General features: G+C 56.8%; 1 protein-coding gene across 1 annotated transcript in view; it reads right to left on the bottom strand.

Annotated features, from left to right (window-relative positions):
- The window catches only part of CIC (capicua transcriptional repressor), a 26746-nt gene extending 11617 nt beyond the window's left edge, over positions 1-15129 (bottom strand). The window contains exons 1-2 of the mRNA XM_012559207.2: positions 15083-15129; positions 9085-11892 (exon numbers count right to left, since the gene is read on the bottom strand). Coding sequence (XP_012414661.1) covers positions 9085-11869 — 2785 coding nt within the window. The 5' untranslated portion in view covers positions 11870-11892; positions 15083-15129. The remainder of the gene's footprint in view (positions 1-9084; positions 11893-15082) is intronic.
- Between the last annotated feature and the right edge of the window lie 8520 nt (positions 15130-23649).

The following is a 23649-nucleotide window of genomic DNA, read 5'->3' as shown; positions in this document are numbered from 1 at the left end:
CTGCCGCCGCCGCGCGCGGGTCAGGCCCCGCCGCACCCGCCCCCATTGGCCGCCCCGGGGGAACGTCAGTCATATGCAAATAAGGGGGTGGGGCGGACTCCGGTTGGCCTCGAGCCGGCCGGGGGCGGAACCGCGGGAGAAGGGTGGCAGGGAGGGCGCACTGCAGTAAAGGCACGGAGCCAGGGTGGGCGGTTTGGGGCGCCGCGCTGCGGAGGCCCCGGGGTTGTGTGTGGTGGTGTGTGTCCAGCTCGCGCGAGGAACACGCTCACGCGCAGCTCGGCCCGCCTCCCTCACGCCTGCCTAAGCGCGCACGGCCCCGCAACACAGACAACGGCATATAGGGCTGGGCGAGCCACCCCTGAGTCCTCACTGATTCTTACACCAGCACAAACACGTACTCCTCATAGACATACTTTAATGCCACACCCATTATCTCATACACACCTCCACGGTCGCATATACTCCCGGTCTTACACCTCACTGTCACACAAAGTCACACAGCATGCTCAGATATGTGTACGACCTCGTGCTCACCGTCATACTCATTCTCAGCCGTCTTCACATCACCCATTTCATACATATCCTCCCATACATGCCCCACCAACACGTATATTCATTATACATCCATTAGCTCACGTGAATCATCATACAAACACATCAAACAGGCAGAAATATCACACACATCACAGCCACTGCCATTCCACCACACACACACCCGACACGCCTCCCACACAAGCACACACTAACTTCCATCTTCACACTCACATAGCCTTCCTGACACAGAGTACCCCCCAACACACAGCCATACCATCATGCTGATTTGACCCCATACACTATAAACTTACCCTCACATGCCCTATACACTTCAGTACCCAGACACATCAGGTATACAGAGCCCCACGGCCATCCACTGTCATTCAGCTACCCAGCCTGACACTTGTCAGCCACCTGGAATCCTCCACCTAGCAGCAAAGGGGGGGCCACAGAGCACCACCATGGCCGGTACCACAACTCTAGGCTGGGAGTCAACTCTCCCCCTTTGCCTGAAGAGCCACAAGGAAGAAAGGAAGCTAATACTGGGGCTGCTATGTGCCGGATGCTTGTGTTCACTGAATCTCACAGACACCTAGGGAGGTATGTTCTGTTATGCCCATTGTTCAGAGGAAAAAATGAGGCTCGGAAGGATTAAATATATTGTGCATGATCATGCAGCCAGGATGTAAACAGTCTAGTATTCCAACTCAAGTGCTCTTTGCATTACTCAATACTTAACCTCAGGGTGGGCACACGCAAGGACTCCCAAACAGAGGCCCAGGAATAAGGTCAGACAGTGAAACAGAGACTAGCAAACCACAGAAAGGTCAGGGGCACACACAGAGCCACAGGCAAGGGTCTGAGGCCCAGCAGGAAAAGATGCAGAGGCCCTGGGTATGGGTCCCAGGAAGGCACTGAGCAGAGGCAGAAGCCTAGGGTCATACCTGGGCAGATAAAGTCAAACAGGTTCAGATGGACCAAGACTGGGGCTCCTACAGAGGTGGGGTCAAAGGCAGGAGCAGATAACTCCAGTTTGTCCCATCCAGTGGTGGAGCTGAGGGCAAGAGGGGGGCCAAAAAACCAGGTAACCTGAACCCGGAGGGGGAAAGGGAGGCCTGTAGCCTGCTGACCTCCAGAGACTGCAGGGCCAGACACTTGGCTGTGAGCCTGGAGGGGCCACCCAAGGGACTATTAGGTGACTGCCCCCTCCTCCCTGTGCAGCCCCAGACTCAGACCCTCCATTACCTCACTGCCCCAGGGACTGCAACATGAGGCAGAAATCGAGGCTGAAATCAATGTGGCCCCGCTATCTCCCCACAGCTACCCCCTCCTCTCCCCCCCCACACCGGTGAGTCGCCTACTGGCAAGTTAACCCCTTCCCCACTGCAATGCAGTCCAGGGACAGAGCTCAGAGGGGCCCTTCCCCAGCCCTGCCACTTCTGTTGGGTGAGAAAAAGAGCCAGGCTTGGCCCAGCAGGGAGGGAGGGCCCCACACATCTGGGAGGGTTGCACATCTGGTAGAAGACACAGTGCCCGTGGAGGACGGATGGGAAGAGGCCCCTTTTAGGGCAGGGTACAGCTAAGTGGGGGCCCAGCCTGGCAGGGAGGGGTGAGAATCCGGGCGGGAAAGGGCCCCCCTGCCCTGGGCGCTGGGCCAGCCCTATACTTAGCTTCCATTGTTCAGGATAGAGGAACCCTGGGTGGGGGTGATTAGGAGTGGAGGGGACAGTCTCTCGCCAGTCATCACCCACCCTAACTCGGACCTCCATAGTTGGAAAAGACTGAGGGGGTTCCCCAAACGAAGGCCCCGCCCCGGGGTGGGGGGGAAGGTAAAGCCGTCTTTCACTCAAGGCAGGTACTGGGCAGGACTGCAGCAGCGGCCAGCCCCAGCACCCTCACCAACGCCACAAAAGGTTTGGCTCAAAACATGCCCCACCGCACTGCACCACCCCACCCCGGCCTGGGGACAGGCAGCCCAGACGGAGGCACCGACAGCCACCCTGGCAGCGCAGGCTGAAACCTGCCCAGAGGCCTGGGGTGCGCAGCCAGGGATGCTGACAGACTGAGAGACAGGCAGACACACTCTGAACTCACGGCCCGTTTATTGAGCCCGGGAGGCACCGCGCCCTGCTACCCGCGGCTCCCCACCCCGCTCTCCAGGCCTGGGTCCCCGCCTTAGCTCACCACCCCACCCTGGTGTCCCCAGCTCCCCTCACCCGCTCTCCACATACACACCCACCCAACCACCCACCCAGCCCGGGCGGCGTCGGCGACGACCAGGGTTGCCTGGGGAACGAGCCCAGGATTGGGCTTGGCGCTGTTCCGGAGGGATGGGGGGCTAAAAATAGCGCCGGGGTGAGTCAGTGAGAGTGGGGCTGGGGTAGGCAGGAGGACCAGGAGGAAAGGAGAAGCAGGGGAGAGGTGTAGGGGAGGATCCCCAGGGACCCAGGGATAGGGAGATGGGCGGGATGCGGGCAGAGGGCTGGGATGTGAGCTTGGAGGTTGGAAGGTGCGGGAGGTAGGGTGGGAGGGTCGTACAGGCGCCGGGGCTGGTCGGCGCGGGCTGAGGGAGGCGCCGAGGCCCTAGAAGAGGAGGGGGCGCCGCTATGCACTCCCCTCCCCTCCCCGCGCTCACGAGATTTTCCACTCGCCGCCTGGCCTCTAGCCAGACCCCGCCGGGCCCCACAAAGCCGCTTTGTGCTGGCAGGGCGGGCGGGCTCCCGGCCGGCCTGACACCCACGCGGGCCGCGGCAGGGCGCGAGCCAGCTGGCACCCGGACTGTCTGCGGGGGAGGGGGCACCTGGCCCCAGGGCGCAGCCGCGCAGGGGTTAATTGCGCAGGAACGGAGCAGGTCTTGGCCAATCGGCAGTTGGCAAGCGCCACGGCGGCCAATGGGAAGGTCGAAGGCCCGACTCAGGGGGCCCTACCCCCAGGGGCGCGGGAAGCTGCACCTCTAGGTGCCAGAGGGGGCTGGGCGCGGCCCTCACGGGGTACCTATCCCGAACTACAAACCCCCGGTACAACCAATTTTCCCGACTACTACACAAGAAATAGGCTCAGAGGGGCGTAGGGTCTTGCAGTCAGGAGGTGGCACGATCAGGATTTGAATCTAGGTCTGCCTAGCTTCACAGTCAGCTCTCCGCCGAAATGGGGGGCAGGGTCCCTAGGCCGGGCCCCCATGGGGAGCGGGAACAGGGGACCGGGCGCGGGCGGAGGAGGCGGCGCGGCAGGCTAGGGTCCAGCCGCCTGTGGTGCAGCCGCTGCCGCCGGTGGTAATGGGAGCCAGACGCCGTCGCCGCCGCTAATGCGCCTCCCTCCCGGCCGCTAATGGAGCCATTAATGCTAGGGGGGACGCCGTGCCGCACATCCGCCCGCCCCGCCGCGCATGCGTGCGCCGCCGCCCCGCTGCCCGCAGCCGCCAGGAGGCAGCGCAACCTGTTTAAGCGTCTGGTGTTGGGGGCTGTCAAACTGAGGGAGCTGGGGTCTCTTCCACAAAGTCACTAAGACTCACCCCTGCAAACTCACAAACGCCTCTCTCCCCGCAGTCAGCCTCTCCTTCCCAGCCTGGGCCTCCTTCCCCTCCATGGCAATCCCAGAGGGATCCTTCTGACACCCAGAACCAACCTTTTCCCTCCCATACTCTAAACCCTTTCTTGGTTCCCCACCCACCGAGATTACAGCCTCAGTTTCTCAGCCGCCTGGCCTGGCTGGGACTGTCCTCCGTGGCACCATTCAGCCAAGCCTAGGCTCCAGCCTCAGGTCCAGCTTCAGCTAGCCACTCAAAAGTTCACGCACTTTCACCCCTCCTCGTCTTTGCTCATGTGGCTGCCTCCACCTGGATGGCCCTTCCCTTTCCTCCACTGCCCTGAAATCACCTACTCATGCCTGACACTTCAGCTCAAATGTCACCTCCACTCAGGGAAACCTACCTGAACCTCCCTCACCTGAGCCACAGAGTCTCGTCTGTCCTCTCTGGCTTCCCCAGACTCAGTATCTCCCCCTGATCGCCCATGCCTGTGCCTGCATCCAGGCCTGCCTTCCCCACCCCCCTGCCCCAGGATTGCTGTCCTGGGCCTGGAATGAGGGGCCTGAAGACGGAAGGATGAGCAGGGAGCTGACTTCTGGCAGTGGAGATGGGGTTCATCATTTGAGACAAAATGGAAATTTTGGTAGGCTGGATCTGGATCTGGGAGTCAGGAGACTCTGGCTCAACCCCCCTGGCTCCTCTCTGTGTCTCACTTTCCCCAGTTGACCAAGAATAGTTGGTGGGTACTGCCTGGTCTCTGAGGCCTCTGCCTGTTGGGGTGGACTATATCCGGAACTCAGTTAAATGGAGCTGGGACCAAATGTATCTTCTGAAAGGTGGGGGGGAAGGTAGGATGATCTGAGTCTATGCCCTCTAGCAGGTGGGTGGGCACAGGAGCTGCTTTCCTGGCGCTCCCCCACAGCCGGATCTCCTGGCCTGGGCTATACAGCCCCCGCCTTCCTGCCTGTCTTGGAAACAGGTGCTTGGGTGGTAGATGGGTCTGCAGGATGGCTCCTGACACCTCTCAGCAGGTTTTGGGGACAGTAGTGGGCAGTTCATTTGTCAAGGAGCAAGCAGGGGGTGGGGGGCTAGGGCCTGGAAAACACTCCACCACTCTCCAAAGAGGGAGTAGGGGACCTGGTGCTTAGCAATTGTCCGCTGACTTAAAGGAACTGAGCACCTGAGGTACACAGCGTGAAGAGGGGGCGAGCTGGGCGCAGCAGGTCTGTTTAAAGAGTTGGAGAGGGAGGCCCAGGGGAGAGGCCAAGACTGGCACAGAGACACAGGATCCCAGACTGGGGGCCAAAAAAGAAAGCGTGGGCTAAAATCTCAGACAAAGGTTGAAGCCTAGGGTGGGACAAACCCAAAAAGGTATGGAGAGCCAGGCTCTGAGAGAGAGACAGAGATCTAGAAACGCAGACAGGCCCAGAAATAGAGACCTAGAGAAAGACCGATAGAGGGACCTAGGGGAGAGACAAATAGACACAGAGTGGCCCAAAGAGAGACAAACAGTCAGAGACGCCTAGAAGGGGCAATGCCTGTCAGTAGGGGAAGGCAGGCAAGAAGCTGGGAGCTGGGAGAGAAGCCGTGCCAGGAATGGGGCTGAGACATCTGGCCTCCCGGGCAGGGGCTGCAGGCCCTGGGGCAGGTTCCTCTCCTGGGGAGCAGGCGGGAAGAGTCAGAGGGAGGCGGCAACAGCAGCTGGCCACCCGGCCATGCGCAGAATGTGGAGAATGCCGGCCGCCTGCCCCGGCATGTCCCCCAGCGGAAGCAAATGCCTGGCGGGGGGCAAAAGCAGGCAGGCTGCCCTGGGCCACCCCCTCACACCTGCTGCCCTCTGAGTGAGGGTCAGGCCCTGGCATGGGCGGGCAGAAAGGGCTAGAACTGTGGCCTCATGCCGCTAGGCACGGTGTGCCCTATCTGGGTCTCAGAGGGAGAAGGCCCCGAAAAGCCTGCCTCCCAAGAGTGTAGGGAGGCCCCAGGGAGGAGAACAAAAGGGCCTGCTGGCTGAGAACCTGAGGGGCACCTGGATACTTCAGCGGGGTGTTGTCAGGGAGGCGCTGCTGAGAACTGCCAGGACAAGCACTGGACAAGTTCTGACGACTAGGCGGCCTCCAATGAGGGGCCTCCCTTTCCTGAACCTCAGTTCTCCCCTTGGACGACAGAGCTAGCAATCCCAACTTCACAGCAGTGGCAGGATTTGGTAAGAAGGCCCTAAGCCTGGGGCTGGATACACGGTAAATGCCCAGTGAAGAGCAGTTATTATTATTCCTACCAGTGTTATTATCCAGCATGTTAAGAGCCTAGGCTCTGAAGCTGGATGGCCTGGGTTCAAATTCTGGCTCTGTCACTTCCTAGCTGGGTAACAATAAGCAAGTCACTTAACCTCTCTGGACTGCAATGTCCTCCTCTGCCAAATGGAAATAGTAATCGTACCAACAGCCCGGGACATTGTGACAGACAGCACTTACTGAGTGTGTCAGACGCACGCGTCGTGAATACTCAATAAATTATTACGGAACTCTTGGTAGTGAGAGTCCTGCAATCTGGAGGTCAGGAGACCTGTTTCAAGGCCCAGTCCTGTCCTTCCCTGACTGGGCAACCTTCATCAGGGCTCTTCTGCTGGCAGGGCCTCACTTTTCCTCATCTGGAAAATGGTGGCAGGAGTCCGCGCTGGGCCTGCCCTCTTAAGCCAGTCTTCCCTGACACAGCAGTGAGGGTCACGTGGGACAATGCTATGAGGGCGATGTCACGGGCTTGGGGCATGCGGGGCTGGGGGTGGAGGGTGGTTAGAGCCCCTCTGTTGCAGTTTCTGCATCTGCCTAAGGACAGGAATTCCTGCTGTGCCCACCTCTGTGGAATTTTACTCATATCAACTATAACAAGTATAAAAAATGTTGCAGGGGGGCAAAAAACACACCTCATAATTCAGTCAGTACATGAGCATGAGGGACAAGCACAACCCGTGTGTCCTCTCCTGGGTGTGGGGACAGGTCTGGGCTCAGAGCTGCATGAGGGCAGGGCCCAGGCTCTTTCTTGAATTGACCCCTGCCCCTGCCTATGGCACAGCCGGCTCCTGCCCGGATGCACACACCAGCCCCCTTCCTCCCTGGTCTCCCTGCCCCTGGTCTCAGCAACTCAAACCTACCCTCCATGGTGAAGCCAAAGAGGTTCAATCAGCTCAAAATCTTCCACGGCTCCCTAGTGCTCCCAGGATAAAGTTCAAATATCTTATAAGGACCCAACATGATTTGACTCTTGTTCACCAATCCAGTCCCACGTCCTCACACTCACCTACCGTCTAGAACCTTTCACTTTGCAACTTCAACTTCCTTCAGATATGTGCTTCTGCCTCAAGGCCTTTGCATAAACTGTTCCCGTTGCCTGGAAGGTCTTCCCACCTGCCTTGCCTGGCTCACTTCTGCTCACTCTACAGGTTTGTTAATAGGCCTCTGGTCTCTCCTCCAGGAAGCCCTCCATGACTTGCCAGGCTGGATCGGACACCTCCTCTGGGCTCCCATGGCCTCCTGGGCCTCTCCATCCCAGCTCTGACCACTCTGCTGTGACCACTCTGGACTGTCGCTGTCTGAGAACAGGTACATCTACTCCAGTGGACCATGAACCCTGTGAGGGCAGGGCTGGGCTGCGTCCTCAGCACTATTCAGCACAGGGTAAGGCACAGAGGAGGCCCTCAGTCAACAAAGGCAGGCACACAGTGAGACACACAGACAGACAGACAGAAAAAGATGCTAAGGAAAGGACTGGCGCCGGGTCTCTCACCCTCCCTGTGAGTTGCTCCTACAAAGCGCAGTCTGGCCTGGGCCCGACTCTCCAGCACATTCTCAAACATGCCACTCTCCCCACCTTGGCCTCACCCGCTCCAGCCACACTGGCTTCCTCACCCCTCTCCGAGGCTCTGGTCCTTTTGAGCCTGGAGCCTTCTCATCTGCCTCCTCCCAGGAGCCTGTGGTTGATGGTTCCGACTTATCCTTCAACCCTCAGCTTGCACACTCCATCCCAGGCAGCCAGCCTAGATTTGCACCCTGAGGCATGCCCAGCACACCCCCTGCTCCCCTCCATGGCACTGACTACGACTGTGAGGTTTACTGGGCACACTGGTGCAGTTGAGGGTTCAAGTCCTGGTATGGTCTTCTCCCAGCAGAGGACCTTTCGATCCCCCAGCTTTCCCACCTGTAAACCAGCACTATAGCAGATGGGTCAAGAGTCAGACTGCCCAGGTCTGAAGGCTGGCTCTGTGTTCACTAGCCACGTGACCCTGGGCAAGTTACTACCCTGGCCCGCGTCCTCTAGATGAGCCTAATGACAGCACCTGCCTATTAGGGTTGTCGTGAAGACAAAACAAGCTAATATTTGAAAAGGGCTTCTAACAGGGCCAGGTCTACTGTGAGTGCTATATTAAGGTGTGGGAGTGAGGATCTGAAAGAGCCCTGTTGGCGCAGTGGTTAAGAGCTCGGCTGCTAACCAAAAGGTCGGCAGTTGGAACCCACTAGCCGCTCCAAGGGAGAAAGATGTGGCGGTCTGCTTCTGTAAAGATTACAGCCTTGGAAACCCCTAGGGGGCAGTTCTGCTCTGTCCAACAGGGTCACTGTGAGTCAGAATCAACTCAGCGGTGGTGGGTTTGGTTTGGGTTGGTGAGGATTTGGCAAGAAGCTCCCATGCCATGCTCATCACAGTGATGTCCACCTGCCACCCGATGCACGGGGGCCGCCATTATGGTTATCATTCTCTGTTACCCCATCAGCTACCTGGGGCTGGGTAAAGGTCTGATGACTACCGGCCCTCAAGGTGGGGGACTGCACTCCCCAGCAGGAGGCCTCTGGAAACAGTGCACTGGGCTTTCAAAGTCTCAGAATCCGGTCCCTTGCCTACCACGTGAATTCCCAAGGCACCACCTGTGCAAAGAGGAAGCCAGCCTCCCCCTTGCACCCCTCGTTAGGTGGGGAGCTCACCAGTGGCCCTGTTCAAGGGGGCCCTCGCACAGCCCATCCACCAACGCCCCTTACCTGTTCCAGGCCGGCCCATGATGACTTCCTTCTTGGGGGCAGGATGGCTGGTGTAGCTGCTGGGCACCAGGACAGGCAACAGGGCAGCAGGTGAGGGGTGAAAGGCCACAGGCTGGAAGGGCGAAGAAGCCAGGCCAAAGGTGGGCATCGGCTGGGCCACAGCAGTTGGTGCGGCTGGAGGCACGGTGATGGGTACGGGGGCCGGTAGAGGCGGAGGCAGGCCAGGCTTCCCACTGGCTGCCCCAGCAGGTGCCGGGGTCTCGCGGCACCCCCGCCCAGGTCCCCCAGCCCGGGCCTCACCAGCAATGCCTGTCTCCCCAGGAAATTTGGAGGGCAGCGGTACGTCAGGGTTGCGGACAATGACGGGGGAGTCTCGCTGTACAGCAGGTACCCTGCGTACGGAGGGCCCCGGATCCGAGGTCAGGCCAGCAGGTGGGGGCAGCAGCAGCAATGGCGAGGGTTGGCGGGAGCGGGAAAAGGGCACAGCAGGTGACACAGCCCGGAAGCCGGCCGGCGTGGAGGGCGTAGGGGTGTGGGACACTGAGTCCACACCAGAGTCTAGGCTGTCATTCTTGGGGAAGTCCGGGGCGGCTCCTCCACCCCCAGTGCCAGGGGCCCCCAGTGCCCCTGGGTGGGGCAGCAGCTCCGTCTTCCGCCGCCCAGGGCTGATGGGCACAGTAAAGGTCAGGTTGGTCTGGAAGGTGGGCAGGATGCCAGAGGAATGGCGCTCCCGTGGGGCAGGTGGTGGCGGATGGGGGCCCAGGTCTGGTGGCGTCAGCACGCCAGCTTTAGGGGTGCTGGCGCTTAGGTGGCGACTGCGAACAGCAGTGCGTTGGATGACCGGGGAGGCATTGATGGGGCTAAAGTTAGCAGGGCGGAAGCCGAAGAGCGGCGAGGGTGAGGGTGATGGGGCAGGTGAGAATGGCGACTGCGTAGAGACGGGGGAGAAGGAGGGCGTGCCCGAGCGTGAGCTGCCCAGAGACACCAGCATCACAGCCGCCTCACACTCGTCAAACTCAAAGCGGGACAGGTCAGCAGGGGCCACCAGGCGTGGGCGTGAGTCTCCCCGGGCTGCCACGCTGCTGGCCTCACTGTCCCGCGACGTCTCATCACCCCAGTCGAACTCAGTGCTGCCCTCTCGGGTTGCCACACCAGCTGGCCGCCCAGGCCCTCCTGGCCCACTGTCCGCCAGGCCTTCCATCTCCTTGGTTCGCATGGACAGGTGGCGCGAGCAGTAGCCCCGTCGCTGCGACTCCTTCATGCAGCCATCTCGCGAGCACAGCCTACGCCACTGCTTGCCATTGAACTTCTTGCGGATTCCATTGGGTGTGCAGACCACGTCGCCCTTTTTGTACTTCTGCTGAGCGGCTGTTAATGGCGTACGAGCCCGGGCTGCTGGCGCTGCCCCCTTCTCTAGGGAGGCCACACTGCTGCTCCGACTGCCGCCCTGGCTCCCTTCCTGGCAGGGCGAGGGCTGCTCTCCAGGGCGGCCTGGGCCCGTGAAGGCTGGAGACTTGGGGGGCGGCGAGAGGAGCTGGGGTGGAGGCAGTGGGAGCAAGGCTGGGGTGCCCAGGGCTGGCGGGTGCTTCTCTTCGCCCTCCTCACAAGACCCCAGGTTGCTGCCAAAGCTGATCTTGGATACCTCGGCATCCTCGGGCTGCTTGGGATCCAGGGCAGCAGGGCAAGGCGGCAGGGTGACCCCGGGCTCAGCCTGCTCCTCCTCGGGGCCTGTGGCAGGTTTCCTCGGCAGGGTTTCGGGTTCCCAGGGGGGCCGCAGCAGGCGCAGGCTGGAGCGGGCCACCCACACGGCCTCCTCAGGCTCGCGGTGTAGGGGCTGTGGTAGGGTGGGTGGAGGGCCCGGCTGGGCACTGGGGCCGGGGCTGAGGCGGACCTTGTAGGCAGCTGGCTTGGTGGCCACCTCCACTACTACCCCCTCACGGTAGGCAGCCACACCGGGCTCCACACAGGTGCAAACAGCGGTGCCCACTGCCAGCGCCCCTGGGGGCGGCGTGGCGTCTAGAACCACATCCACACCACTGCCGGGCACCCCCTCGTAGAAGGTCAGGGCCCGGTCACCAGGGAACTGCACGCCCAGGTCCTGGCTTCGGCGCACCTGGCGCACCACAGCCGGCAAGAAAAGGCCGTCACCACGCCGAGCCAGTACCCGTTGGGACCGCAGCTGCCGCAGGTCGTAGCTGCTGCTGGTGGCTCTGGGGGGCCAGGGCCCAGGCCCACAGGCCTCCATGGGCTCATCCTCCAGGTCGGCTGAGTGCTCGCTGGCTGTGTCGGTAGATGAGGAGCGGGTGGAGGTGGGTGGCCGTGGAGGCAAACCCAAGGTGCTGGCCTCCTCGGGCGTCCGCGCCCGCTCATCAGGTGCCCCAGCAACCCCGCCACTGCCGGCCCCGTGCTCCTCCACATACTTCTTCTTGGGCGCTCGCGACTTGAACGTGGCTGTCTTGCGGCTGAGTGAGGGCTCCCAGCGACCTGCCTCTCCCTCCCCCTTGGGGTCCTCAGCTGGGCCCGGGGTCGGGTCATCAGGGTGCAGCTCTGGGGGTGGCCCCTCCGGCCCAGGGCCCTGCTCAGCCGCCTCCTCCTCCTCGCCCTCCTCAGCCTCTTCTGGCCCTGGATGCTGCTGCTGTTGTGCCTCCTCCTCCTCCTCCTCTGGCTTGTCACCCTCCCCAGCCCCTCGCCGCCTCAGGGCCTTGGCCCTGGTGGCTGGTGGGGACTTGCCGCCGCCACTGCCAGGACCCGGGAGGCCAGTGCACGCCTTCTTCATTGGCTTCATCTTTTGCCCACGCCCTCAGACACCTGTAGGGTGGGAGGCCAGACAGAGGTCATTGGGAGCAACTCAGGAACCCCCAGACCTAGTAGTCCCCAAGATTTCCCACTTGCTGAGGCCACTGCTTCAACTCCATGGTCCCCAAGGCCTCCCCTCTGGCTACCCTTAACTCACGGGGGCCCCTGGCCAGCACCCAGACACAAACCGGCACCCACGTCCTCTGAGCACAGACACCATGGCTGCATGGAGACGCTCAAGACACCTGCTCCCTGCACAGAGGACACGGCGAGCACGTGCACACATGCCGTAACGCCTCACGGGGACACGAGAAGCGGTAGGTTCACACCCACGGAGCATGCACTGTGTGCCAGGCCCTGTGCTGAAACTGGCCTTTCTTAACCCATTTCATCCTCGCAACAGCCCTCAGAGGCGAGCGTTACTGTTAGCCCCATTTAATACTTGAGGAAACCAAGGCACTGAGAGGTTAACCCACTCAACTTGTCCGGGACCATCCGGCTAGGAAATGGCAGAGGCAGAGTCTGAACCCAGGCAATCTGGTCTCAGAGTCTGTACTCCTAACCATTTCAGTGTGCCGCCTGTCACATGATCCAGAGGGCACGCGTACTCGCACGGTCACTGTCCAGAGGGCACTCACACTCAAACACACACACGTGCACCCATGCACACGCACAGACGCAGAAAGGGAGGTGACCAGGCTGTGATGGGAGCTCCTCCCCCCACCCCCACCCCTCTGGGCAGCCTGGCATGGCCAGGCATTGTGGGAAGGAGTGCGCAGCTGAGAGTCCCCAGGGACGGCTGCCCACTCAGCTCTGCACCCCAGGCCTTCCAGGTATAGCCATCTTCCCAGATCCTGGCAGAGAGTAGGCAGTGGCACGTCTGGGGCAAGAGCTTATACCCAGCGCTGCCACGGGGCCGTGCATGAGCACATGCACACATGCAAACACACACAGGCATGCAGGCACAGACACGTCATCACACAGTGGGACGCTGAGCTATACCCCAGGGTTTCACTGTCCCACTGGATGGGAGCCTGACCCTCCCCCGACAGCACCCACTGTGATACCCGTGAGCCCAGCCCCCACTTCTGGCCTGCATGCATCCCCGCCCTGGCTGGGCTGGCGCTGGCAAGGTGGCTGAGCCAGCTGCCTCCCCCCGGGCCCCAAACATGCCCTCCGACTCCAGGTAGGGGTAAGTGGGAGAAGGTCAAAGAAAGCAGGACAAGCCCAGCAGGCCAACCTCACCTACTTCCTGAACAGTCATTACTGCCCGCCCCCTTTCAAGCTGTCCTTAGAAAAGAAAAACGAAAAAACTTTGCTCTGAAGTCACTGACAAGGCCCGAGAGGCCAAAAGGGGGCTCTAGGAGGGTTGGGGGACCCAGGACAATAGGCCAAACACAATCAGAGCCACCCCTGAGAGTCTTCAGGCTCCCCCGGGACATCTGATCTCCTGGACTCCCACTTGGGGCCTGCTCCCTCTGTGGACTCTGCAGTCCCAGGCCTGCCCCTCCGCTGGGCCAATCCTGGGGTCCTCACAGGCAGAGCCTGGAAGGCCTGGGCTTCCTACACTGGGGCTGCAACCCAAGTCCCAAGACTTGGGCAGATGCCACCACCTTCTCCCCACTGATCCGCTGGGCCACCCTCCTGGGGACTGAGATCTGGCCCTAGTCCTGCCCATTCCCAAACACAAATCTTCACATACTCCACCCAGGGCCTACAACCACACTGCCTGGTATCCTTAGACCCTGCTGCCTGGCCCAGCCTCCTCACCCCAGAAGCCAAGCCTCTTCCTTTCCCTAGGGGTCCTTGTTCCCTTCCTGTCCACCCTTCCCTGGAAAACTCCCACCTAGGGCTCTGTGGACCCTCGCCTCCCTTAGAATCTGAGCAGTAGCTCCCTAACCCCAGGCAGCCCAGGCCCTGGCTCTATGGGGTCTCATGCCCTCTGCTTCCATGCACCAGTTTCTCTGCCACTCTTTCTCCCATCCTGTCACCACCTCTACCTTTCTCCTAACAGGCCCTAGGTCCCCTCCTCTGTCACCCCATCACCCTCATCTGTCTCTGTCACCTCTTCCTCCCAGTCACTCTCTTGTCAGCCATCTCCGGACTTGTCACCCACTCTCCCCATCGCATCACCTCTCCTTGTCACCCCCTCCAACTCTGTCCCCCCCTCCCTATCACCCTGATCTAGTCCTGTCACCCCTCCATTCCTGTTACCCGTTCTCTGCCCACCACAGCCTCCCCCAGTCACCTCTTTTCTGTCACCCCACCACCACTTCCTCCACTCCGACCCCGTTCCCACCATTCCGCCTACCCCTTTCCCCCTGTACTCCCTCCCCGTCCCTGCCACCTGTCCCCTCCCGGCCCCCCGCCCCCCGAAACCCCCTAGCCCAAATCAGCCCTGGCCCCGCCCCTCACCTCGGGCTCGGCGGGGTTTCGGGGCGGGGGGCCGTGGCCCCGGCTCGGTCCGGTCCGGTCCCTCCCCGCCCCCCCTCCGGCTCTCCCTCTCGATTCTCCCTTTTTTTTTTACTCCAACACACAAAATGGTGAATGGACCTGCAACAGCTGGAGCAGCCAGCCAATCAGCGACCACAACCCCGCTGACCGGCGCCGGCCTAGACCAATAGATATTCGCAGCCTAGTCGGCTCCGCCCCTCAAAGAAGAGCGACGCTCCCTATGACCAGTCGCGCCCACCCGGCAGCGCTAGGGGGAGGGGCTAAAGTCCAAGACCTGCCTCCCTCCGGGACCGACACCAACTTGAGCCTACGACCGCCTGATCTGCCTAGGACCCTGCCCCACAACAAGTGATGGACACCAGCCTTGACCAATTGCAAGCCATCGTGGGGCCGACTGACGAATACAGTACCCAATCGCCCTACAGCTTTGGCCGGAACCCAGCCACTGTGAGGGACAGTAGCCAATGAACTGCAAGAAGGCGGGGCTAAGGGGTGAGCTATCCAATGAGCGGGCTGAGGAGGCGTGGCCCGAGCGTTTGTTGACCAGCTAGTCGCAATTCCTGCTGGGAATCGAAGTCTTCTTACAGCTCTGGCCCATAGTTGATAATATAAGGCAGACTACAACTCCCATGTGACAGAGTGCCTGGACCACCAAAGAACCCGGGCGAGGAGAAAAAGTCGGAAAGGGCAGTTCCTCGAGAGTCTCACTGGACACCGGGAGCATCTGAGACCCAGGGCCCCGACTCACCCGGACTCCCGGCTCTGGCGTCGCCAGTGGCTCCTCTCAGCGGCGGTGGTAGCGGCACGAGGAGGAGGTTCGAGGAGCAGCCAACCGCCACCCGCGAGCCCCGCAACCAATCAGCAGCGGCCCGGGCGGCGCAATGACCTCACCGGCTTCTACTCTCTTACCCCTCCCCCACGTGGTTGTTGCTGCCGGTAGCCGGGAGTAGGGAAGTTTGGGTTGGGGGGAGGGGAGGAGAACGAGTGATGTCACCTTTCCCCAGCTTGATTGGCTGTCTGGTGGCCAGGACTATGACCAATCAACGGCCTCGGAAAGTCTGGCGCGGCCTCGCGGAAAGCTCTGTTGCCACCGGGAGGGGAGAGCGCGCGCGTGTGGGGTGGCGCGCGCGCTGCACTGTAGGCAACGCGCGCGGCCTGGAGTTTTGGGGCCCCTGGGGACAAAGTCACCTTTTCCAAGACTTTCACATTTAGGGCGGCGCACTTTTCTGATATCCCCCTAGCCTTGAAGGAGGCATGAGATGGGAAAGGTTAGGGCCCCTTGAGGCTCCACACTGCACTCCTTGGAGAGCTACATTTTGTAGGTGTTCACACCTGGCAGGAGGCAGATTTTTCAAGGTCCCTTGGGCCCCCCTTCCTACACTGGGGGTGAGAAGAAGAGGGATTTGCGCTCTCAATAGTAGATCTCTGCTGCCCAGATGGGGGGTTTAGTCACACCAGGTGTGAACCTGTCTGTGGTGCATCCGTTGTCTCCACATTGGATTTTTCCTAGACAGAGGGTAATGGGGAGCATTCTACACTGGCGGCAAGGAAGGTTTCCACTGCCTGTGATGGATTCCCAGTATCCACACAGAATTCACAACAGTTGTGAGGGAAGTGCACCCAGCCTATAGCAGGTCCACACAGCATTCACACTAAGCATTCACATGACATTCACACTAAGCACAAGAGAGTGTGCCATGGTACATGGCTAATTCACACAGGGCAGGGAAGAAATAGCAGTTGTCCAGTGGGGTTCACTGAGTATGAAGGCCATTCACATTCCCCACAGAGGGTTTGCCTTGAGAATGGGGGGGATTTTATCTACAAGGAGTTCACACTCTGAAGGAATCTTACAGTATTACTTATACGATTATTACTTCTTGGACAAATATACTCATTATATTTTAATCTTATACTCGGAGAGTTCACACTTCGATATTGGGGGAGGGGCCTTGTTACAGTTTATACCGTGCACGTTGGGTAGATGCTGAGTCTGAGGAAGATTCACACTGATGAAGAGCGTTCACATTGCCCCCTTTAGGCAGTACCTTGGGAGTGGTTCATGCTGACACACAGGGGCTCACAGCAGCCATAGAAAGTTTCCCATGCATGGAGATACGCAGTGTCCATGTTCACTTCGTCATGGATGGGAAGGAGATTACACTGTTAGGAAGAGGCTCATATGGGACAGGAGTTCACATTGCCCATGGGAGTTTGCATGGTATTTGGGGGAGATTTCCACTGATCAGGTGGGGTTTTGTGTTCCACATTCAGTTCACATCAGGTGTGAAGGAAGATTAGACTGTCAGTGGGGTGGGCTATACTCTATAGAAACCCACCCTGCCTGGGGATCGTTCTGTTGTGGTCTCCACGGTCAAGGCAGGATTGTCTCTGGCTGTGTGGAGCCCTGGTGGCGCAGTGGTTAAGAGCTCAGCGCTCACAAAAAGCTCAGCAGTTCAAATCCACCAGCTGCTCCTTGGAAACCCTATAGGGCAGTCCTATTCTATCCTGTAGGGTTGCTATGAGTCGGAATCAACTCAGTGGCAGTGGGATAGTGTACTTAAAGGAGCGCTGGCGATGCAGTGGTTAAAGCACTAGGCTGCTAACTGAAAGGCTGACAGTTCCAGCACACCAGCTGCTCTGCGGGAGAAAGATGTGGCGGTCTGCTTCCGTAGTAAAGATTTACAGCCTGGGAAGCCCTATGGAGCAGTTCTACTCTGTCCTATAGGGTTGTTATGAGTTGGAATCGACTCGTCAGTGGGGGGTATGGTGTACCTGTGATGTCCACAGAGTGAACTTACGGTGTCTACAGAGATGTCCACTGCTTATGTGACTTACACCATGCCTGAAGGAGATCTGTCTGTGGGAGTTCACACTGTCCAAGATCTATTTCCCTTGGACATAGAGGAAAGGTTACACTTTCCACGGCACAGATTACAATGTGCAAAGAGAGCTGTACCTGGGCCCTTGGGAGAATTATATAAAATGTAGTTAACAGAGTTATACAGTTCATTGAAATTACACTGTCATGTGGAGTGGAGCGTGAGGTTGGAGAAGGAAAGATAGCAAAGGCTTAGCCAGGCTCCCTGAGATCAAACCCAAGCTCTGCTTCCTCCCAGCTGTGTGACCTTGGGCACATAACCCCTCTGTGCCTTGGTTTTTACCTCTGTAAAAAGGGGATAATAAACGTACCCTACTGCATAGGGTTGTTGTGAGGATGAAATGAGTTAACACATGCAAAGCATTTACAGCAGTGTCTGGAGCAGAGTTAAGTCTTCAAAAATGTTAGTACTGTGATTATTATTATTCAGAAGGAGTTCACCACTGCCTGGAGAGTTTATGCTGTCACAATCTTATTGGGAACCTCATCCATGGGGCTTATACTTTGGGTGTGCTGTGGTGGCAGTGGTCGTGGTAGGTCCTTTTGGGAAGATTTCCAGAGCTCATCATATCTGTGAGGCATTTATCAATTCATCTGCAGGCATCATGGTCTAGTGCTTGAATGCAGTTGAGGTCCCAGGTATGATACTTTCTATCTGTCTGAGCTTGGGCCCATAACCTCTCTCGGGCTCACCCTCGTCTGAGAAATGGGGATAATTAGAGGAACTACCTCATAAAGTGGAGGTGAAGATGAGATGAGATTAACCTGGATCCTGGCATGTAGTCATGTTCAATAAACATGAGCTGTGACTTTTATGTGCCCTGTCCTGGGCTGGGCCCTAGGAATTCCCAGCCATTCAGAAATTCCCCATTTCTTCCCCTTTATTCCAGGGCCTTATTGTCCACCCATGATGGAATCATAGTCCATGTTACGTGTGTGTGTTGGAGAACGGCTGGATAACTTTTTATGGAGAATCAAGACTTCTGAAAGGGTTTTATATACTTTTCTGAAGGTTACAAAGTCCCAGAGAGTTAAAATGGAACATAAGTTTTCTCCCTATCTATGGGAATAATTATAATAGACAGAGAAAAGATTGAAGTTGTCAAGGATTTCATTTTACTTGGATCCACAATTAACACCCATGGAAGCAGCAGTCAAGAAATCAAATGATGCATTGCATTGGGCAAATCTGCTGCAAAAGACCTCTTTAAAGTGTTAAAAAGCAAAGATGTCACCTTGAAGACTGAGGTGCGCCTAACCCAAGCCATGGTATTTTCAGTCGCCTCATATTCGTGCGAAAGCTGGACAATGAATAAGGAAGACCAAGAAGAATTGACACCTTTGAATTATGGTGTTGGTGAAGAATATTGAATATACCATGGACTGCCAGAAGAACAAACAAATCTGTCTTGGAAGAAATGCAGCCCGTATGCTCCTTAGAAAGCAAGGATGGCGAGACTATGTCTCACATACTTTGGACGTGTTATCAGGAGGGATCATGCTTGGTTAGGTAGAGGGTCAGTGAAAAAGAGGAAGACCCTCAATGAGGTGGATTGACACGGTGGCTGCAGCAGTGGGCTGAAGCATAACAACGATTGCGAGGATGGCGGAAGAGCAGGCAGTGTCTCGTTCTGTTGTACACGGGGTCACTATGAGTTGGAACCGACTCACTGGCACCTAACAACAACCACCACATGGGAAGGGGCTACATTATCCATGACTTAATGAAACTAACATACTGACCCTGGGGTTAATGATACCCATTGGTGGGTTTACACCATTCACAGAGCGGTCCACCCAGGCAGGCGGCGCTGTCCACGTAGGGGCGCAGTGTTCATGGGTTACACTGCATGAACCTTCAGATGAAGGTTCACACTGCTTAGGGGAATCACCCTATTTATACGATTGTCTACACTGTGCGTATGGGGTTACCCAGATTACAGGAGTTGACCCTGTTGATAGAGGGATTCACACAATGTTAAAAAAGGTAGATCACATTAATGCATGGGCTACACATTTGTTACATGCTGTCTCACCCTCTGTATGGGGCCCACACCACTTATGAGGGTCTGTCTATACGGGGTTCAACCCATTTTTGTGGGTTCTGTCTACATGGGGCTCGATCTTTGAGGATCTCACTATCTGAGGCTCACAGCTTTTATGAGGGTCTCACCACGTGTTTTGGGCTAACACCCCTTATGATGGCTCAGTGTTGACACGAGGCTCACACCACTTCTGAAAGTCACCTTGTCAGGGGTTTATGGGGGGTCACCCTGCCTATATGGGGGTTCACACCACTCATGCGGGTTTTCCTGTTTCTATGAGGTTCACACTGTTCATGAAGGTTGTAAAATCTGTATGGGGCTCACACCATTTATGAGAGTCACTCTGCCTATACTGGGGTTTATGCTGTGTTTGAGCATTGCAATGTCTGTTTGAGGTTTACGCTGTCCGTATGAGAGTCCCCGTGTGTGTGGGGGTTTATATCATTTGTGGACATTGTACTGTCTGGATGCGTTCATGCTGTTGGTGGGGTTCTGCCAGCTGTATGTGGGTTCAATTCACTTCAGCAGATACATACTGCCAGCCTATTCTGCGCCAGACACTCATCTAGGCACTAAAATCCCTACTGACATTCCGTAGGACAATCACATCCTTTCTGAGGGCTTCCTCTGTTCATGAGATTCACATTGAGGTTCGTACTCTTTAGGCGGTTCCACTGGCAGTAACTGTCCACAAGGGTTTTTCTGTGTGTATGGATTACATTTATTGAAATTACACTGGGTATATGGGGACCAACTGTCCAAGATGGGTTTACTAATTTATTATTGATTAAGCACCTATTGTGTGCCAGGTGGGGGCAGTGGTGGCTGAATGGTAGAATTCTCACTTTCCATGCTGGAGACCTGCGTCCAATTCCTGGCCAACGCACTTCATGTGCAGCCAGCCACTATCTGCTTGTGTGTTGCTGCGATGCTGAACAGATTTCAGTGGAGCTTCCAGACTGAGATGGACTGGAAAGAAGGGCTTGGCAATCCACTTTTGAAAACCAGTCCTTTGCAGTCCTTCGCTGTTGAGTCGATTCTGACCGATAGCAACCCTAGAGGACAGAGTAGAACTGCCCCATAGGGTTTCCAAGGAGTGGCTGGTGGGTTTGAACTGCCAACCTTTTGGTTAGCAGCTGTATCTCTTAACCACTGTGCCACCAGGGCCAATGAAAACCTTATGGATCACTACCATCCAATCCATAGCTGATCACAGAAATGGCTCCGGACCAGGCAGCATTTTGTTTTGCTGTGCATGAGGTCACCATGAGTTGGGGGCTGACTGGACAGCAACCAACAACAACAACAACGATGTGCCAGGCACTGTGCTAGGCTCTGGGGATGCTGTAGGCAACAAACCAGGCAAAAGTCCTTGCCCTCCTGGAAGTGGCATTAGAAAGGAGGGATTCAGGCAACAAGCAAGTAAATTGTTGAAATAGATGTCAGATGATGATAAGCACTACAGAGAAAAATAATGCATAGAAGGGATGTAGGGACCTGGGAAGAGGTGGCAATTTTAAACAGGGTGGCCAGGCAGGGCCTGATCGAGAAGGTGATTCTGGTGCAGTGAGTTGCTTTAATATGGCCCGTCTAGCCACGGTCATGTGACTCCCACAAAATGACTGAGTGGGACTATGCAAATAAGGTGCTTGTGGCCCACCAAGGGTATTGGACAGTTTTGTTCATGCAAATAAGGTACATGGAACCCTTGCAGGTGTAGGACCATGCAAATAAGGTGTATGGAACCCTTGTATGGGATTGGTCAGTTTTGCCATCCTGCTAGGATTAAAAGGAGCCAATCCCAGAGGTTGGAGGAGGGACCTCACTAACATCAAGAAGAAGAGCCAGGAGCAGAGCATGTCTTTTGGACCTGGGGTCCTTATGCTGAGAACCTCCTAGACCCAGGAGACAGCTGTAACACTGAAGATAGCAAGAGACTGCAGTGGCACGGGACTGGGAGCCTGGGCTCGTGGACCCACAGAGCCAGAGAGCTGAGTGCCTCCGGGCAGGAGTGGGGTGCCTGTGGCACTTATGGGCAGAGCTAAAGAGCTTTGTAACACTTGCCTGAGCAGGGCAGAGGCCAGGGCCAAGAGGATCCTGTCCTGGGTGGGCCAAGAGGATCCTGTCCTGGGGGGGCCAAGAGAAGCCTGTCCTGGGGGGGCCAAGAGGATCCTGTCCTGGGGGGGGCAAGAGAAGCCTGTCCTCAGGGGCCCGAGAAGAAGCTGTCCTGATCAAAGAACTGTTTCCTGAGTTGTTTCTGTTACTTCCAAGTTGATCCTGATCTGTGTAACCTGTTAATTCCCTAATAAACCCCATAATTGTGAACACCGTCTGTGAGCTGTATGTGGCCATTGCAATGAATTATCAAATGCAGCAGAGAAGTAGAGAGTGCTGTGGGAGGGATGGCTGGTGTTAGAATTGGTGGAAAGGTTGGAAGATGGAGGTATGTTTGACCTCCAGCTCATAGGAATTAGCCATGGGCTGATACGATCTTGATTATCCTCCTCTCTCATGAAGTTAGACGAGGAGGTCTGACACCACATCAGTTTTTCAGTGATTTTTGAGTAAAAACCTGTGGGGATGAGGGCACACCTATGTCTAGAGGAAAGCCTTCCAAGCAGATGGAACAGCACGGGCAAAGTCCCTGAGGAAGGACAATGCCTGGCATGTTCAAGAAACAGCAAAGTGGTTGGAGTGTCACTGGAGTGGGAATGAAGGGAAAAGGTGGGAGGAAGGGCCATGGAAGCCACTGTGAGGAGTTGGCTTTTACTCCCAGCGAGCACAGGGGCTACTGGAGGGTTGTGGGCAGCAAAGGGACATGCTCTGATTTAATAGAACTCTCTGGCTGCCAGGTGGAACACAGACTATAAGGGCCAGTGGCAGCAGGGGGACCAGTGAGGAGACCCCAGACTGGGGAGTGTTGGTGCTAATGTTGAAGTATAGCTGATTCTGAAATACCTGAAGGTAGAACTGATGGGAATTCCCATCAGATTGGATGTCAGATGAGAGACAGGAGTCAAAGGTGACTTCAAGGTGTTGGGCCTGAACAACCAGCAAGATGGAGTTGCCATTTCCGGGGGCGGGGGGCGGGAGGAAGCTGTGCAGAAAACAGTTTGGGGGAACTCAGGAGGGCCATTTTTGACTTGCCAAGCTCGAAACATCCCAATGGAGACAGTGGTGAGACAGTTCCATGCGTGAGACGGGAGTCAGGGGAGAGTCCTGGGCTGGAGATACCAATTTGGGTATAATCAGCATAACCCCCTGCCAGCCTGCACACAAAAAAAAAAACACCACACAGTTGCTGGTGAGTCAATTCCGACCCATGTCAACCCCATGTGTGCAAAGCAGAACAGTACTCCGTAGGGTTTTCAAAGCTGTGACCTTTTGGAAGATCTTGCCTTTCGGTGAGTAGTTGAATGCTTAACCATTGCACCACCCTGGGATTAAGTAATCAGCAGAGAGACGAAATATCAACTGGTGGAGATTGTCAAGGGAATGAGTGTAGACAGAGGAAATAAGAGAGCCAGGGATTAAGCCCTGGGGTCCTTCAGCATTTCAGATCAGTGAGATGAGGAAGGGTGATACTATAATGGCGTTATATTCTCTGGGGGTGGTCACCCCACTGTTTACGGTGGTGGCTACACTCTCTATATGGGATGAGGGAGCATATTAGCATATTATTTCTAAGGGAAGTACAGTGTTCGTAGAGTATTAATGGTTCATTATTGTCCATAGGGTTTATGGGTGTGTTGTGACTATGATTTACATTGTCCACAAAATTTCCTTGCCAGGCGTGAGGTGCCAAGTCTGTGAAATGTTGTGGCTTCTGTGGGGACAGGCTCTGCCTTTGCCTCTGCCTGACAACAGTAGGATAAATATTATCTGTGTCAGGGCAGTAAACTGGAATGAGAACTACTAGATCCAGGGGAGTGGGGAGTGTCCTCACTGGCTGGAGCGTTACACTGTTTGTTGCAGGCACGTGCTGGGTCTGCAAGTGGCCATGCTTTTCACTGGGCCCCAGGAGTTGACATGCCATAGTTACATGGCATAGACCTCAAAGGAACGGCCAGTGCTAATGAATAGTTTCTATCACAAGTCCACAATACTCCAGTGGGTTGTGGATTGAATTGTGTCCCCCTGGTACCTGTGATGGAAACCCTGGTGGCATAGTGGTTAAGTGCTATGGCTGCTAACCAAAAAGTTGGCAGTTCAAATCCACCAGGCGCTCCTTGGAAACTCTATGGGGCAGTTCTACTCTGTCCTGCAGGGTTGTTATGAGTTGGAATTGACTCGATGGCAACGAGTAAGGTAAGGTACCTGTGAAGGAGCCCTGGTGGCACAGTGGTTAAGCGGTCGGCTGCTAACAGAAAAGTCAGCATTTCGAACCCA

Source organism: Trichechus manatus, unplaced genomic scaffold, assembly GCF_000243295.1.
Source record: "Trichechus manatus latirostris isolate Lorelei unplaced genomic scaffold, TriManLat1.0 scaffold00216, whole genome shotgun sequence".
Classification (NCBI taxonomy): Eukaryota; Metazoa; Chordata; class Mammalia; order Sirenia; family Trichechidae; genus Trichechus; species Trichechus manatus.
Note: the sequence above shows the minus strand (reverse complement) of the source record. Positions and strands in the feature narration are given on the sequence as shown.